Here is a 13,018-nt window from a genome sequence, read left to right as displayed (position 1 = left end):
GCGGGCGGCATAGATTAGAACGATCATCCGCGCCTGTGTTGTGTCGTCGCCTTCGTAGCGTTCGTCGATCGAAGCGGAGAGCTTTCTGTGACCGTTAGCAGAAAAGCGAAGCATGGCTCTGCCCGAGGAAGTGACCGTCATCGGTGCGTAATCGAAAATCGAAGCGCATTCGTTCGAAAGTCGACGTTCTAATAATTCTAGTTTGCGCCGCGCGAAACGTCAAGGGTCGAAAGAAAGGCGAGATCGCGAACGCTGGGAAACTTGCTAGTAGAGTGACGTCAAGACGTTTGTCGTTTTTTCTCTCTCTCTCCCCGCAGGCGTTCCCAACGTTTCAGTTGTATTCGGCATCGGCAAGACGAAGTTCAAGACGACCGCTATTCCAGGCGACAATCCCACGTGGAACGAAGAATCGACATTGTAATAAATAAATAAATAGATGCAATATTAATTAATTAATTAATTAATTGCGAATAATTCGATTCCGTAGTACAATTCACGGCAACGATCCGCTCAAGTTCAAAATTCGCGACCGAGACGAGACGATCGGTCAAGTCCTCCTTCCCCTCTCCCAAATCCCCCCGGAGAAGAATCGTCGAGCGCGCTGGACCCCCTTCCAGGCGCCGCACAGCTGGAAGCACGGCAGCAGCGACGCAATACTCGGCGAACTGAACTTCAACGCGTGGGTCAGCAAAGGTCCCACGGCGACGATCGACGTTCAAACGGCGATGAAGCGACTTCCGAAACCGCGTCGACAGCAGCAGCAAAATCAATTTCCAGCCAATCCGGACGACATCGAATCCGAATTCGATCGCACCCAGAGCGCGCGTCGCAACGAGAGAAAGGGATCGTTTTCCGGCGGCGGACGCAGCTTGCAGCACACGCTGTCCATGTCAACCGGCGATCTCCAAAGTGCCGGCACGGGATCGTCGTCGCTTCGACGCGGTTCGCTCGGACACGGTAGCCACGGCGACGTGTCGGGCGTCGGTCACAAAAAAGCGCCGTCAATATCGTCATTGGTCGACGTCAAACGAAAGGAGCCGGCGACGGTCGCGGCTTCGACGCCGCCGCCGCACAAGCGAACGGCGTCCGCGTCGTCGGCGAGCGGATTTCAGCCCGAAGTGACGGGAATCGCTCCTCGTTCGGGGCCGCTCAGGGGCGGAACGCGATTGGTTCTTCGCGGTTCGAATTTGGGTCAGTGTGCCGACGACGTGTGCGGATTGATCGTGTGCGGCGTCGACTGCCTGTCGACGCTCGAGTACTCGTCGCCGGCTAAGCTGATTTGCACGACGTGTCGCGGTCGAGACGTCGGCAGCGGGCCCGTCATTGTGAAGACGAAGTCGGGCGGAAAGGGAACGTCGCTGATCACGTTCACGTATAAGGAGCACGATTACGATCCGGAGGAAATACCGACTGAGAAGACGACGACGATGACGACGACGACGACGAGTCGACCTCTAAGTGGGTCGTTTCGATTAACAAAGAAAGATTCGGGATCGAAGAGAGAAAAAAGTGGGGTCGTCGTGTTTTTTTTTGTTCTTGAACGCGAGGAATTCCTTTTGTTCTTTTAGCTTTGCCTCGCGAGGCGGAACTCTTGAAAAAGGTCGATGATCTGCAGCAGCACGTGAAAGGTCTAGAAATAGCGTTTTTTCTCTTTTCTTTATTTCGTTTGTCCGGTTTCAGATTTGGAGGAGGAGAATCGCGATTTGAAGAAGTACGTTGACGACTTGCTGTCGAGGATTATGGAGAAGAATCCCGAATTGCTGATGCAGCATTAGATAGATACAGTATAAGCGCGGGCCCGGTTTAGACGAGCGCTCGAAATTGTTTTTGCTCTGTTTTTTCTTGACGTGTTTACACTTGGCTAAGAGGTAATACAGCAGCGCCTCTTTTAATTAATTAATAAAGTGACCACAGACAGTCAAGCTAATGAATCAATTTGCGGATTACCCTACCCAGACATACGGGACAGTCTTTTCCGATGCCCGTATGTCCGGGTAGGGTAAACGGCTTTTGCAGGAAAACGAAGGAAAAACCGATTACCCTACCCGGACATACGGGACACAGTCAGATGCAACGAGGAGGGCTAAATGCAGCTCTTTTACATTGGAAACTCCCGTATACAGTAGGAAAACGGCTTCTCGCTAAAAAACCACGAAAAGAGGAGGAGCAGTACTCGTATGTCCCGTATAAAAATCGTGGCTCCTCCTCTTTTCTAGGTTTTTTAGCAAGAAGCCGTTTTCCTACTGTATACGGGAATTTTCAAAATGAATGGCAGGTCGACCGCATTGATTTCGCAGATCTCACTGGCTGATTTTTTAGCCTTGCTCCAGGACAACGGCGGAAGAAAGAAGAGACGAGATACTTTTAATTTTTAATTTTTATGAATACATGTACAGTATATTTTGAATAAATTAATTACGCGTTGCTGGTTGTTGTTGTTGTTGTTGTTGTTGTTGCATATTTTTCTGTGACATCCCACGCACAGAGATCTCGTGCTGCTTACTCATGAAGAAGAGCTTTGTAGTTGCGTTCCTCCTTTTTGCTTCTTTCCCGGCGCAGTCCGAGCAGATGCGCTTTCTGGTCTTCGGAGACTGGTCAGTTGACGCCAGGAGCAACGCTTATCTCTTGACAAGCACAAGTCTCTTCTAGGGGAATGGGAAACGAGCAACAGAAAGCTGTTGCCAAGCAAATGAAAACAACAGCTGCCTCGCAGGAAGTCCAATTTGTCGTGAACGTCGGCGATAACTTCTACAAAACTACCGTTGACTCTAAAGGAAATCGTGAAGGTGGGATCACCAATCTAACAGACTCCCTATGGCAAACCTACTTCGAGCAAGTCTACAATTCCACTCTGAAGAATCTGACGTTCTACAGCATCCTTGGAAATCACGGTTAGAGTTCTTAGTAGGAATTACAGCTACTCATACCAAGAGTGAAGTCCTGACTGTGTAGATTACATGGGGAATGCCAGTGCACAGCTTCTGTATCATAAGCTGGATTCTCGTTGGGTCATGCCGGACAGGAACTACACAGTTCGTTTCTCTCTAAACAACGACACTGGATCTACGGCTCTTTTTGTCTTCATTGACACGTCGCCCTTCATTGGCAGTTATTATACCGATCCAGAAAATCCTACAATGAAACAACAGTTAGATCAGCAGAATTACAAAGAGCAGCTTACCTGGCTGAATGAGACTCTTCGAGCAAGCAAAGACGAGTGGAAATTCGTGGTAGGACACCACCCAATATGTAAGAAAATAATGTTAACAGAAACTGCCATCAAACTTACGTTATCATAGATTCTGCGTATGGAGTTTTTCTTCCTGGCGACATCTCCGTCTCAATGGAAGTAGTGAAGCCAGTTCTGCAAGACAATGGCGTTGCTGCCTACTTTTGCGGCCACGTACATAAACTACAGCACCTTCAACAAGACGGTCACTAGCAGAACGTGCACTAACTAACTAGCGCGTCTAACTTCTTTCCCGAATAGGAATTGACTTTTTCATCTCTGGTGCTGGTGCAACTGGAAAGGTTTACGTTGAGGATCCAAATATGATTGAATCCGTGGTGTGGTCGACAAAAGATGCGGGGTTTATGACCGTTGAGCTGGACGACGATCAGATGGTAAGTCAATTCATCAATACAGAAGGCACCGTCATTCATTCTGCGACAACGAAAAGACCAACCATCTGAACTTGACGAATCAGACACACCCCTGCTTACTGCTGTTCTTCCCCTTTTGGAAAATTCGCGAAGAAAATGCGCTAATTGATTCAGGGGGGCCCCATGCAAAGCGTACCTGTATATTCGCACGGTTTCTTCGAACTTGAGCCTGAGTTATCAATTAAGAAGGGCTTCGTGGGTATAATCGCTGCAAAAAAAAACAAGGGAAAGTGATCGGCGACGTCCGGGGGGAGGGATCGCCTTTTTTTCATCGCGAAAAACGGGCACCCGATCACCCATACGCTCACCTACGCTGTAGTTTGCATTGCTGTTGGCTCCCGCGCCGTCTCGTCGCCGAAATTGGCCGTTTTCTTCGTCTACGCCATGCGGTTCTGCTTCGATCGAACACGTGTTTGTTCACGATGTCCGGGCCGTTCGACAAGCCCGCGATAAAGCTGATCGACGATAATGTACAGCGAAACGGAAGCGAAACGTAAGGCGAAACTGTGAACAAGAAGAAGAAGAAGAAAGGCGATCGTACGCCATCTTGACCTTGAGGCGAGAAATCTTGCATAATTCGTTGCCAAGAATAGAATTGCTGACCATGATCATGATGCAATCGATAGTCAAACGGTATTGAAAATTCGCACCTATTCGAAAGGAACCAACCAGAGCGCTAGATGGACCCAACGTGACCTCAGCGGACCAATGAGCGCGCTGGGCGGAGCTACGCGGTTCAAAAGGGAAGTGCACACCGATTCTCCTTCAGTTGCGGCCTAGGGTGGGTGCGGCGTGGAGCAATCTGCGTCTCATCCTTGACGGACTGGCTCGGGAGTATCGGCAAAAGGACAGTCTGGATCGTCGGATCAGCGTGGCCCACGGATTAATCCCGTGCCGGAGCCTCTAAGCAGGGCGATGGGGGGCTTCGGCCTCGGTTCACGCACTGAGCAGAATGATCGCCTACATGTCTTATTGTTGCCAAACGAGCACGGCCTGCGTTAGGCAGAGTGGGCACGGCTCGGAGGGGGTGTCGCAAGCGGTCTGGTTGCCGGCACTTTTCTCACCAACTGGCACGATTAGATTGCGGATGATCTGGCTCAGGAGAATTCGATCTGGGCATTGCACGTCCTTTCCTGTCGACTCCTACAAACTGTAGTCAGCCGCTCTCCACCTCAAAAGCCCCGGTTCTTAGCTTCGGCTTACCAATGTGGTCAGGTATCGTCGCGCCGGGGGACTCGGTATTAGGGGCCGACTACTCGTCCAGGCGGATACTGGCTGAGGTGGCCTATGAGGTCAAAACTCGCCCGAAACTTTTTGGAACGGGTGGCCATTGCTTTGCGGTGGCTGCCTTGAGTTACGAAGCGTCCGAACCTCCCCGTGGTGTAACTCGGGTAACGCTAATACGGACGCATTCAGAAAAGGTACGTAGAACGATATTTTGACAGTGACTAATTGGGATTTGATTTTTAGATTGCGAGCGCTGAAGGAAAACGAAGATCGACGAGAGAACGATCGACGAAGACGTACAGAAGGCCCGCGGAAGAACGGACGAACGAACGACGAAAGGAAGGATCGAAAAATACAGTGGACACGCTAGAGTAGGTTTCTGCATGAGTGCATGTGTACTGTAAAATTACTCTACGAAATAAAATCGAATGTGCGCGTCTTGATTGTGTACGGGGTCGTCGCGCATTCGTCCAGATTTGATTCTCGTTCAGCCTGCGATCTATTGGATTGTTTTCTGAGCGAATTGATCGACGTGAAGGCAGAGGCAAGCGTTTTCACGCGATTAGACGAAATCGAGGCTCGCCATTTCTTTTTCAGACCTGGAGCAGGCTTCGAAAATACAGCAGAACTGGGTAGGGACATGAGCGAGGACGATTTTAGCGAAACAAAGAGCTGTAGATCCAGGGAAAAAGAGAATGGCGGTGAATCTGCCTCGCTACAGAGAGCGGCACGCTGCGAGGCGTCTCGACAGGCAAAGAGGCGTTTTTGCTTTCGCCTACGCCGAGTTCTGAGCCGCTAGAGGCCTTGGACGCAAAGCGAGAAATTTTTTCTTTGCGGCTGATAGGACTCCCGTATTAGATATAATCAATAAAAAAGGTACAACTAAAAAGAGAGCGAGAGAGAGAGAAAGAAAATGACAAAGACACATCCAAAGACAGCACTGTACTAAGAATATAATATGAAAAAAATGAGATTTCATTTTCTCGTTGCTTGGATGAGAGCCTGCTGATCTTACTTCGAACCAACGCCAGAGTCCGGAGCATAGAAAAATCCTTCAAACTGACCATCTTCCTTCTCGTTGAGAGGAGAAGCTTCTATAGAAAAACGTCAGTACGGTACATCACCAAGACTAAATAAAACTTTCTCATCTAACCTTGATCTGGTGGCGTGTCGTCGACCGTATCGTCCTTGAACTCCTGCGGTATCACCTGGTCGTTCACGTCCGCCTTGACCTCGGGAACAAACAGAACGAGAACCTATAGTGAAAACATAGCATCAAAAATTATCAATCGATTAAATATTGCGCGCGCCTTTTTGTCATAGACGTCATCCCAATTGACTTCACTGAAGAAAACGTGTTCCATTATTTCCTCGGCATCGCGCTGACTGCCACCGAGTCTAAGAAAAAATAAACTCCATTCGCATTTCTATGTGCCTACGAAGTCAACTGACCTTTTTGTTGGATCCTTTTCTAGAAGCCCGGAGAGAATCGATCTCGCTCGTTCTCCACACCGATCGGGAAACTTAACGTCTTGCTATATACATACAAACAGACCGTCTCTCATCGTTTGGTCTTTGTCTCGTATACGAGAACGTACGGTGAGAATGAGTTCGAAGAGAACTTCGTGATCCCGATTGTAGAACGGCAAACGGCCGCAAATCATTTCGTACATGACGACGCCGACTCCCCACCAGTCGACACTTCGGCCGTACTCCTCCTCCTCGAGAACCTGAAAGCGCGAAGTAAGGCTCAAAGTCATACGTAGCCCCCTAAAGTCCATTCAATCCTCCCTGACATGCACTGATTTATGTTAAATTTAGGGACTAACCTTTAATTCTTAGGGGATAAATATTAAATTGAGGGCCTAACCTTTAATTCATAGGGCATAAATATTAAATTGAGGGCCTAATCTTTAATTCATACAGGGTTCTGCCGAGAATTTTTTCAGTCTGGGAAGGTCTGGAAGGATAGACATAATACGCAATTTTAAAATGGTCGTGAGCGTTCCCGCCAACATTGCAAAGTACTTTTTATGCGCGAGTGGCGTTCCTTGCGCCTGAACCGAAAGCGCCGCTCGCGCGCAACGAATTGGAGACACTTACCCCTCGAAAGTGGGCGTTCCCGCCAGCATTACAATGCGGCGTTCCTTGCGCCTGAACCGAAAGCGCCGCTGGCGCGCAACGAATTGGAGACACTTACCCCTCGAAAGTGGGCGTTCCCGCCAACATTACAAAGTACTTTTTATGCGCGAGTAGCGTTCCTTGCGCCTGAACCGCAAGCGCCGCTCGCGCGCAACGAAAGGGAGACACCCCTCGAAAGTGGGCGTTCCCGCATTACAAAGTACTTTTTATGCGAGAGTGGCGTTCCTTGCGCCTGAACCGCAAGCGCCGCTCGCGCGCAACGAATCAGACACTTGTCACAGTAAAGTTATTGTGTTGAGACTGTTAATACGAATGCGGTATCTTGTCAAGGTATTCATTCAACTACGAATGTCTCGTTCTTCTCTAAACTTACTAATTGAAAAATTCACTCGCAATTGATTTTTCGTTTTGATGGTTTTGTTGCGATGAAATCAAACATGATCCACGCCCCGCGACAAATGAACGCGATCAAAACGAAAATTCACGCCCAACAAACACCGTTTTGAGGCGAGAGAACGGGCAAAACAGTTTTGAGGCGGGAGAACGGGGAAAACAGTTTTGAGGCAAGATAACGGGCAAAACAGTTTTGAGGCAAGATAAACGGGCAAAACAGTTTTGAGGCGAGATAACGGGCGAAACAGTTTTGAGGCGAGATAACGGGCAAAGCAAGATAACGGGCAAAGCAAAGATAACGGGCAAAGCAAGATAACGGGCAAAGCAAGATAACGGGCAAAACAGTTTTGAGGCGAGATAACGGGCGAAACAGTTTTGAGGCGAGCCAATTTTAATCATCGTCCAAGACAATTTTAACAGTCTGTCAAAAGTGGGCTTTTGCTAATTTTTATGCGCGAGTGGCGTTCCTTGCGCCTGAACCGCAAGCGCCGCTCGCGCGCAACGAACGAGAGACACTTGCCCCTCAAAAGTGGGCGTTCCCGCCAACGCTACAGAGTACTAGTTATGCGCGAGTGGCGTTCCTTGCGCCTGAATCGCAAGCGCCGCTCGCGCGCAACGAATTGAAACAGTGAAGTTGAGACTGTTAACAATACAAATGCGGTATCTAGTCAAGGTATTCAACTATAGAAAGTCTCGCTCCTTTTCTTCTCTAAACTTACTAAGATTTTTCGTTTTGATGGTATGCGTTCGTTGCGATGAAATCAAACATGATCCACGCCCCGCAAAAAATGAACGCGATCAAAACGAAAATCTATTAGCACATCTACTGCGAAGGTTGCTTTTCGACCTTGTATAAAACCCTATGTGCTCTCGTTTACCTCAGGGGCAAGGTATTCCGTCGTCTTCTTAGTCACGTCCTGTTTGCACAGCCCAAAATCGGCTAATTTGATGTGACCAGCCCTGTCCAGCAGGATGATCTCGAGCTACGGGAAAAAAACCCCCTTTGACTGACACCCAAACATCACAGTGAAAACCGACCCCCTACTTAAAATCGATGGAATGCTCGTGCAAGTACTTGATCGCCAAGATGATCTCGCAGGCGTAGAAACGAGATCGTTCCTCGCTGAACATTCTCTCCTTCGACAGGTGAAAGAAGAGCTAAAAAGGAGACAAAGGAAATGGGGTTTCCCTCCACGTGAAACGAACGCTCGAGCTATCGTTCTCACTTCGCCACCCTGGGCGTATTCCATCACGAGATAAAGTCTCTTTTCCGTTTGAAAGGAAAACCGGAGTGACTAGAGAAACAAAACCGCGTCAGAAAAGTATGCGAATCAAAACGAGATCGACACTAAGTAGAGGAGCCTACTACACTAGAGAATCCGCTCATACATACATCAATACTTGGGACACGTAAGCAGCTGACTAAATCATAGATTCAATGTTAGTAGTTGCACATACCGTAAGAAAAGGATGCTTTGTCGTCTTCAGCACTTGGTTCTCAGTCAGCGTGTGAGCAACCTCTTCCTAAAATAACAAAATAACGTTCTGCTATAGTCAACTAGGCAATTCCCTCCTTGCCTTTGCAATGATGACATCCTTCTTGAGGATTTTGACGGCAAACAGTTCGCCCGTCGTCTTCTCGCGAGCAACGCAAACCTTTCCAAACGTCCCACGACCAAGCACTTTCAACATCTCAAAATCCTCCAGAGCAGCCTAAGAGAGTAGAAAAAGCAGACGTAGAATACAGAAAGAAGTGATAATACAATAAAAGAGATTTGGTATATTGACATACTTTGCTAGAAGATTTTTCAAGAGACGAGCTCTTTTCTTTGTTTGCCTCAAGAGCAGCTGAGACCTTCTCAATCGCTTCAACCCACGCGTCACTAAGAAGCAAAGTATGTTCAACGACATATTGATTGTAGGTAGATAAATAGTCAATTCTCACCGTTCGTCGATGCGATCAACGCTGAAGAAACGTTCAATGAAATTGGTCCACTGCAAAAGCCTACGAAGATTGGTTAGAGACTTACATTTTTCAAAAAAGACGAGTCCATGGAAATCACCTCATGACAAACTTTTCTTCCCCTTATTCATTTTCATGAGCTGGCATTCTGCAAAGAAAAAAATACGCATCTATCGCATCCAAGCCAAAACATAGCGATTTCTGGGTCTCCCACGCACGATGAGGAGTCATCCTCGCTCCTACACTAATCTCTAGTAAAACATAAATGCTACGTACAAAATACGCAATACCCTAAGAATCCAATTTGGAACTCCTATCAGTCAATGAACCCAGTTCTACTATAGTTACGATCTAAGGATATTTCAGTTGGAACCGGCGCCCACTGAAATGATATCGGAGTTAACGAATGCTGTTGCGCAGCGCGCCGGTGCCTAGTGAAATATGCTAAGATGGGTGTGGTGGCGGTGGCGGTGGCGGGGAGGATGGCGGTTAGTTTAATTTTTTCGCGATTTTCTCGGCCAAAACTAAAGATTGGTCGATCCCATGAATCAAAAAAGTTCTATAACCCAACAATCTACTAGACTAGAAAGAGAAACGGCCGAATCGAGTCGAAAGCACCAAAATAGCGCGATTTTCCACTTTTGATCGGCAAGTGTCTGCAACTCATTGCGCGCGAGCGACGCTTGCGGTTCAGGCGCATGGAACGCCACTCTCGCATAAAAAGTACCGGCGGGAACGCCCACTTTTGACATGGAAGTGTCTGCAACTCGTTGCGCGCGAGCGGCGCTTGCGGTTCAGGCGCATGGAACGCCACTCGTGCATAAAAAGTAGAGTTGACGGGAACGCCCATTTTCTTTTTTATGCACGAGTGGCGCTCCATGCGCCTGAACCGCAAGCGCCGCTCGCGCGCAACGAGTTGCAGACACTTGCAGATCAAAAATCGGCGTTCCCGTCAACTCTACTTTTTATGCACGAGTGGCGCTCCATGCGCCTGAAGCGCAAGCGCCGCTCGCGCGCAACGAGTTGCAGACTGTACTGTATGCCAAAGCTGAGACTGCTGCTTCTGAGCACTACAGTCTACACATCTAGTAAATATTTAGAAAGAATTGACGTACGGTAGACTGAAAAGAAGAAGTGATGCCCGCATCCCTAAGAATCAAAGATTAGGGGTCCATCTCTCTCATAACTAAGAATCAATAAATTCTTCAGACCATCGTCACCATTCTTCAGATCATCGTCTGTCACATTTGTGTTAAGCGACGGCAATACGCTTGGTCAGCAAAATCAAGGGTGTCATGCAGTGTCATGCCGGCTCTATAAATGGCAACCAAACGTGCGCTACACTAAACAAACTACAGACGCTCACAGCCAAATATTTGACTGCGTAGCGGCGAGCCGCTGGTCGGTTCTCGTCAAATTAACTAACCGGAGAGTGTACGTGAGCCGGGAGCGGGATTTCGGGGAGGGGTGCCCGAAACTTTTGAACGGTACTGTAGGTAGACTAGGATTTAATTAATTAAAGGGCTGTAGTACGTCTCCCAACAACTTCTGAACAATACTGCTCTTTTGTACCTTTCGTCTCAAATTGCTAGCATTGACCACCAACGTTGCCGTATAGCTGAAGTCTTCCAGCATCTACTGTATAATAAAAATTTATTGAAATCAAGTCGTGAATAACGTGCCTGTATCTGATTCATGGCGTTGGTAACGCCAGCGTTCGCATTTGCTACTTGAAATTTGTTTGAAATTACACAATTTCGTGCTTATTTTCGTTACTTGAGAAATCAGCTGAGATAAATCCTTTTAATACGATTTTCCAATTCTACATTCTATAACGCGATGGTACGTGTATGGGTAACGATAGAGAAAAGGCGTCTTCCTAGTGGGTTCCTTCAACTGGGTCGGATCAGCATCATCTCCTAAAGAACCTCATAACATTTCTAACCCACGTCATAGAGCGGATTATCAGACTCTCGTTGAGCCATTTGAAGAGAGATCAGACAAAAAACGACTACCTCAACTCGATTCAATGAAAGCCAATCACGTGCAACAAAGAGGAGAAGAAAAGAAGGAAGAGGTTCCCGGAGATTTAGTCCAGTTCGAGATTAAATGGCTTTTCGAGTGCAACGACCCCGCTATCAGCAATTTTGCACTCGCTCTCTGGCCTATCTCCGGCACTAGTCTTCGTCTCCTCGACCTTTTTGATAACGTCCTAACGAGAACTTGTCTTGTCAAAATCTACACTAATTCTCCTTAGTCAGATACTCACCATTCCCTCGAGAACCTTTCCGAAGACCACGTGCTTGCCGTCGAGCCACGACGTTTTCACGGTGCAGATGAAGAATTGAGATCCGTTCGTGTCCTTACCTGAATTGGCCATGCTCAGCCAGCCGGGGCCGAGATGTTTCAGCTTGAAATTCTCGTCCGGAAACTTTTCGCCGTAAATGGATTTACCTTGGGGAGGCCACGCGGTCGGAGAATGTCCGATCGAATTTTTGCTGTTTACTTACCTCCTGTACCGTCCCGATTCGTAAAGTCGCCGCCCTGTATCATAAAACCCTTGATGACGCGATGAAAAATGCTGCCCTTGTAGCCGAAGCCTTTCTACAGGGGGACGACGGATTATCTACAAGGGTCGCGCGATTTTCGCCTCTCGACGTCACACCTCTCCAGTTGCGAGTGTGAGGAAGTTCGCTGCTGTCTTGGGAACGGTTTTTCCGAATAGGCCGATCACAATTCGACCGGTTTCGACGTCGCCGATCGTAATGTCGAAGAATACCTGTTGCGGATCGTCGCTAGAAGCTGGCGCGCGACGCAGAAACAGTGCGAGACCTTGTCGGTGACTAGGGGCCCTTTCTTTGCCAGGCCAACGCAAAGAACGCAACTAATAAAGAGCCAACGCAGCATGAGGTTGAGCCAGGGAAAGAAACTGTATGTTTACGTTCTGTTACGGTAGTATATTTTCCATATAACATACATGTCGTGCAAGACTGACACACAAACACACACTAAAAAAAATTGTGCAATAGCTGAAATACGATCATAGATCTTCACTCTGATCCTGATCGTCACTGTCTTCCTGAGCATGCCGCACAGCAATCCCGCGGGTAGTGAGAGCACAGACGCAAATCGCGAATTCTACCGCAGAAATATTCGTTTACGTCGTTACACGGCAGTCTCTCGACACCTAAAACAGAGACCATTACAATTAATGAAAAAAACAAATATCAGATCATACAAGGGAATTTGTTGCACCCTTGCACGTGACGTGGTCGAGTGCTCGAACTGCAGCCTCCTCGAACTCTTCTTTTCTGACACAGATTGACACACGCAACTGATCGACGTCTTACACCGGTGTTGCAACTCGCCGAACACTAGACAAAAAATTTGATGCAAACCTTGCTGAATAGCGCTAGGTCTCTTACTGTTCCCCAGTCAGTCGTAATCCAAGTGATCTTTTGGTTTTCAACCGGTCCTTCATATTGACACTCGCCAATTGCCGATAGTCTGAAACTTTGCGCTGCCTGAGTATAGCAACTGCTATCATTTACGCGTCTTCCCGATTGATCAACGCAGAAGACAGAGCGACGGTGACGACAGTCACTGGCACACTGCATATAAATTCATAAA

General features: G+C 47.9%; 4 protein-coding genes, 1 long non-coding RNA gene and 1 pseudogene across 8 annotated transcripts in view; 2 read left to right on the top strand and 4 right to left on the bottom strand.

Moving 5' to 3' along the window:
* Window positions 1–5: 5 nt before the first annotated feature.
* Window positions 6–1,922, top strand: LOC136191951 (rab11 family-interacting protein 2-like). The gene is made up of 6 exons (XM_065980381.1): window positions 6–143; window positions 202–237; window positions 318–417; window positions 488–1,509; window positions 1,569–1,628; window positions 1,681–1,922. The coding sequence occupies exons 1-6, from the start codon at window positions 113–115 to the stop codon at window positions 1,773–1,775; spliced, it is 1,344 nt and encodes a 447-aa protein (XP_065836453.1). The 5' UTR covers window positions 6–112; the 3' UTR covers window positions 1,776–1,922.
* A 440-nt stretch (window positions 1,923–2,362) lies between these two features.
* LOC136192533 (uncharacterized) lies at window positions 2,363–4,250 on the bottom strand. 4 transcript variants are annotated; one of them, XR_010671154.1, is made up of 8 exons: window positions 3,972–4,249; window positions 3,800–3,871; window positions 3,724–3,736; window positions 3,476–3,664; window positions 3,182–3,421; window positions 2,928–3,132; window positions 2,828–2,878; window positions 2,364–2,768 (listed from the first exon to the last, which is right to left on the bottom strand). It is a non-coding gene; the product is annotated as an uncharacterized lncRNA (long non-coding RNA). The 4 variants fall into 4 exon arrangements; XR_010671153.1 differs by having other exon boundaries at window positions 2,363–2,768; window positions 3,476–3,736; window positions 3,972–4,250; XR_010671152.1 differs by lacking the exon at window positions 3,724–3,736 and having other exon boundaries at window positions 2,365–2,768; window positions 3,976–4,247.
* On the top strand, window positions 2,491–3,764 carry LOC136192531 (tartrate-resistant acid phosphatase type 5-like). Its single transcript, XM_065981177.1, has 5 exons — window positions 2,491–2,594; window positions 2,650–2,891; window positions 2,953–3,249; window positions 3,300–3,434; window positions 3,491–3,764. Exons 1-5 carry the CDS (start codon window positions 2,506–2,508, stop codon window positions 3,691–3,693), a joined length of 966 nt encoding a protein of 321 aa, XP_065837249.1. The 5' UTR covers window positions 2,491–2,505; the 3' UTR covers window positions 3,694–3,764.
* Window positions 4,251–5,735: 1,485 nt separating the features above from the next.
* Window positions 5,736–11,174, bottom strand: LOC136192354 (RAC-gamma serine/threonine-protein kinase-like; annotated as a pseudogene).
* A 176-nt stretch (window positions 11,175–11,350) lies between these two features.
* On the bottom strand, window positions 11,351–12,323 carry LOC136192353 (peptidyl-prolyl cis-trans isomerase B-like). The gene is made up of 5 exons (XM_065980898.1): window positions 12,221–12,323; window positions 12,054–12,167; window positions 11,899–11,992; window positions 11,658–11,842; window positions 11,351–11,600 (listed from the first exon to the last, which is right to left on the bottom strand). The coding sequence occupies exons 1-5, from the start codon at window positions 12,293–12,295 to the stop codon at window positions 11,478–11,480; spliced, it is 591 nt and encodes a 196-aa protein (XP_065836970.1). The 5' UTR covers window positions 12,296–12,323; the 3' UTR covers window positions 11,351–11,477.
* A 1-nt stretch (window position 12,324) lies between these two features.
* Window positions 12,325–13,018, bottom strand: part of LOC136192350 (titin-like) — a 51,509-nt gene continuing 50,815 nt past the window's right edge. The window contains exons 90-92 of the mRNA XM_065980894.1: window positions 12,814–12,999; window positions 12,627–12,762; window positions 12,325–12,575 (exon numbers count right to left, since the gene is read on the bottom strand). Coding sequence (XP_065836966.1) covers window positions 12,457–12,575; window positions 12,627–12,762; window positions 12,814–12,999 — 441 coding nt within the window. The 3' untranslated portion in view covers window positions 12,325–12,456. The remainder of the gene's footprint in view (window positions 12,576–12,626; window positions 12,763–12,813; window positions 13,000–13,018) is intronic.

This window comes from Oscarella lobularis, chromosome 10, assembly GCF_947507565.1.
Source record: "Oscarella lobularis chromosome 10, ooOscLobu1.1, whole genome shotgun sequence".
Classification (NCBI taxonomy): Eukaryota; Metazoa; Porifera; class Homoscleromorpha; order Homosclerophorida; family Oscarellidae; genus Oscarella; species Oscarella lobularis.
The sequence above is the reverse complement of the archived record's forward strand: the minus strand, read 5'-3'. Positions and strand labels throughout refer to the sequence as shown.

Coding starts and splice junctions, on each gene's coding strand:
- LOC136191951 (XM_065980381.1), top strand. CDS start 113: ATGGCTCTGCCCGAGGAAGTGACCGTCATCG. Junction 418..487: donor TGGAACGAAGAATCGACATT/GTAATAAATAAA, acceptor TCGATTCCGTAG/TACAATTCACGGCAACGATC. Junction 1,510..1,568: donor GGGATCGAAGAGAGAAAAAA/GTGGGGTCGTCG, acceptor TTGTTCTTTTAG/CTTTGCCTCGCGAGGCGGAA.
- LOC136192531 (XM_065981177.1), top strand. CDS start 2,506: ATGAAGAAGAGCTTTGTAGTTGCGTTCCTCCTTTTTGCTTCTTTCCCG. Junction 2,595..2,649: donor TTTCTGGTCTTCGGAGACTG/GTCAGTTGACGC, acceptor AGTCTCTTCTAG/GGGAATGGGAAACGAGCAAC. Junction 2,892..2,952: donor CAGCATCCTTGGAAATCACG/GTTAGAGTTCTT, acceptor CTGACTGTGTAG/ATTACATGGGGAATGCCAGT.
- LOC136192353 (XM_065980898.1), bottom strand. CDS start 12,295: ATGCTGCGTTGGCTCTTTATTAGTTGCGTTCTTTGCGTTGGCCTGGCA. Junction 11,993..12,053: donor TCACACTCGCAACTGGAGAG/GTGTGACGTCGA, acceptor GTCCCCCTGTAG/AAAGGCTTCGGCTACAAGGG. Junction 11,601..11,657: donor GAAAGGTTCTCGAGGGAATG/GTGAGTATCTGA, acceptor AGTTCTCGTTAG/GACGTTATCAAAAAGGTCGA.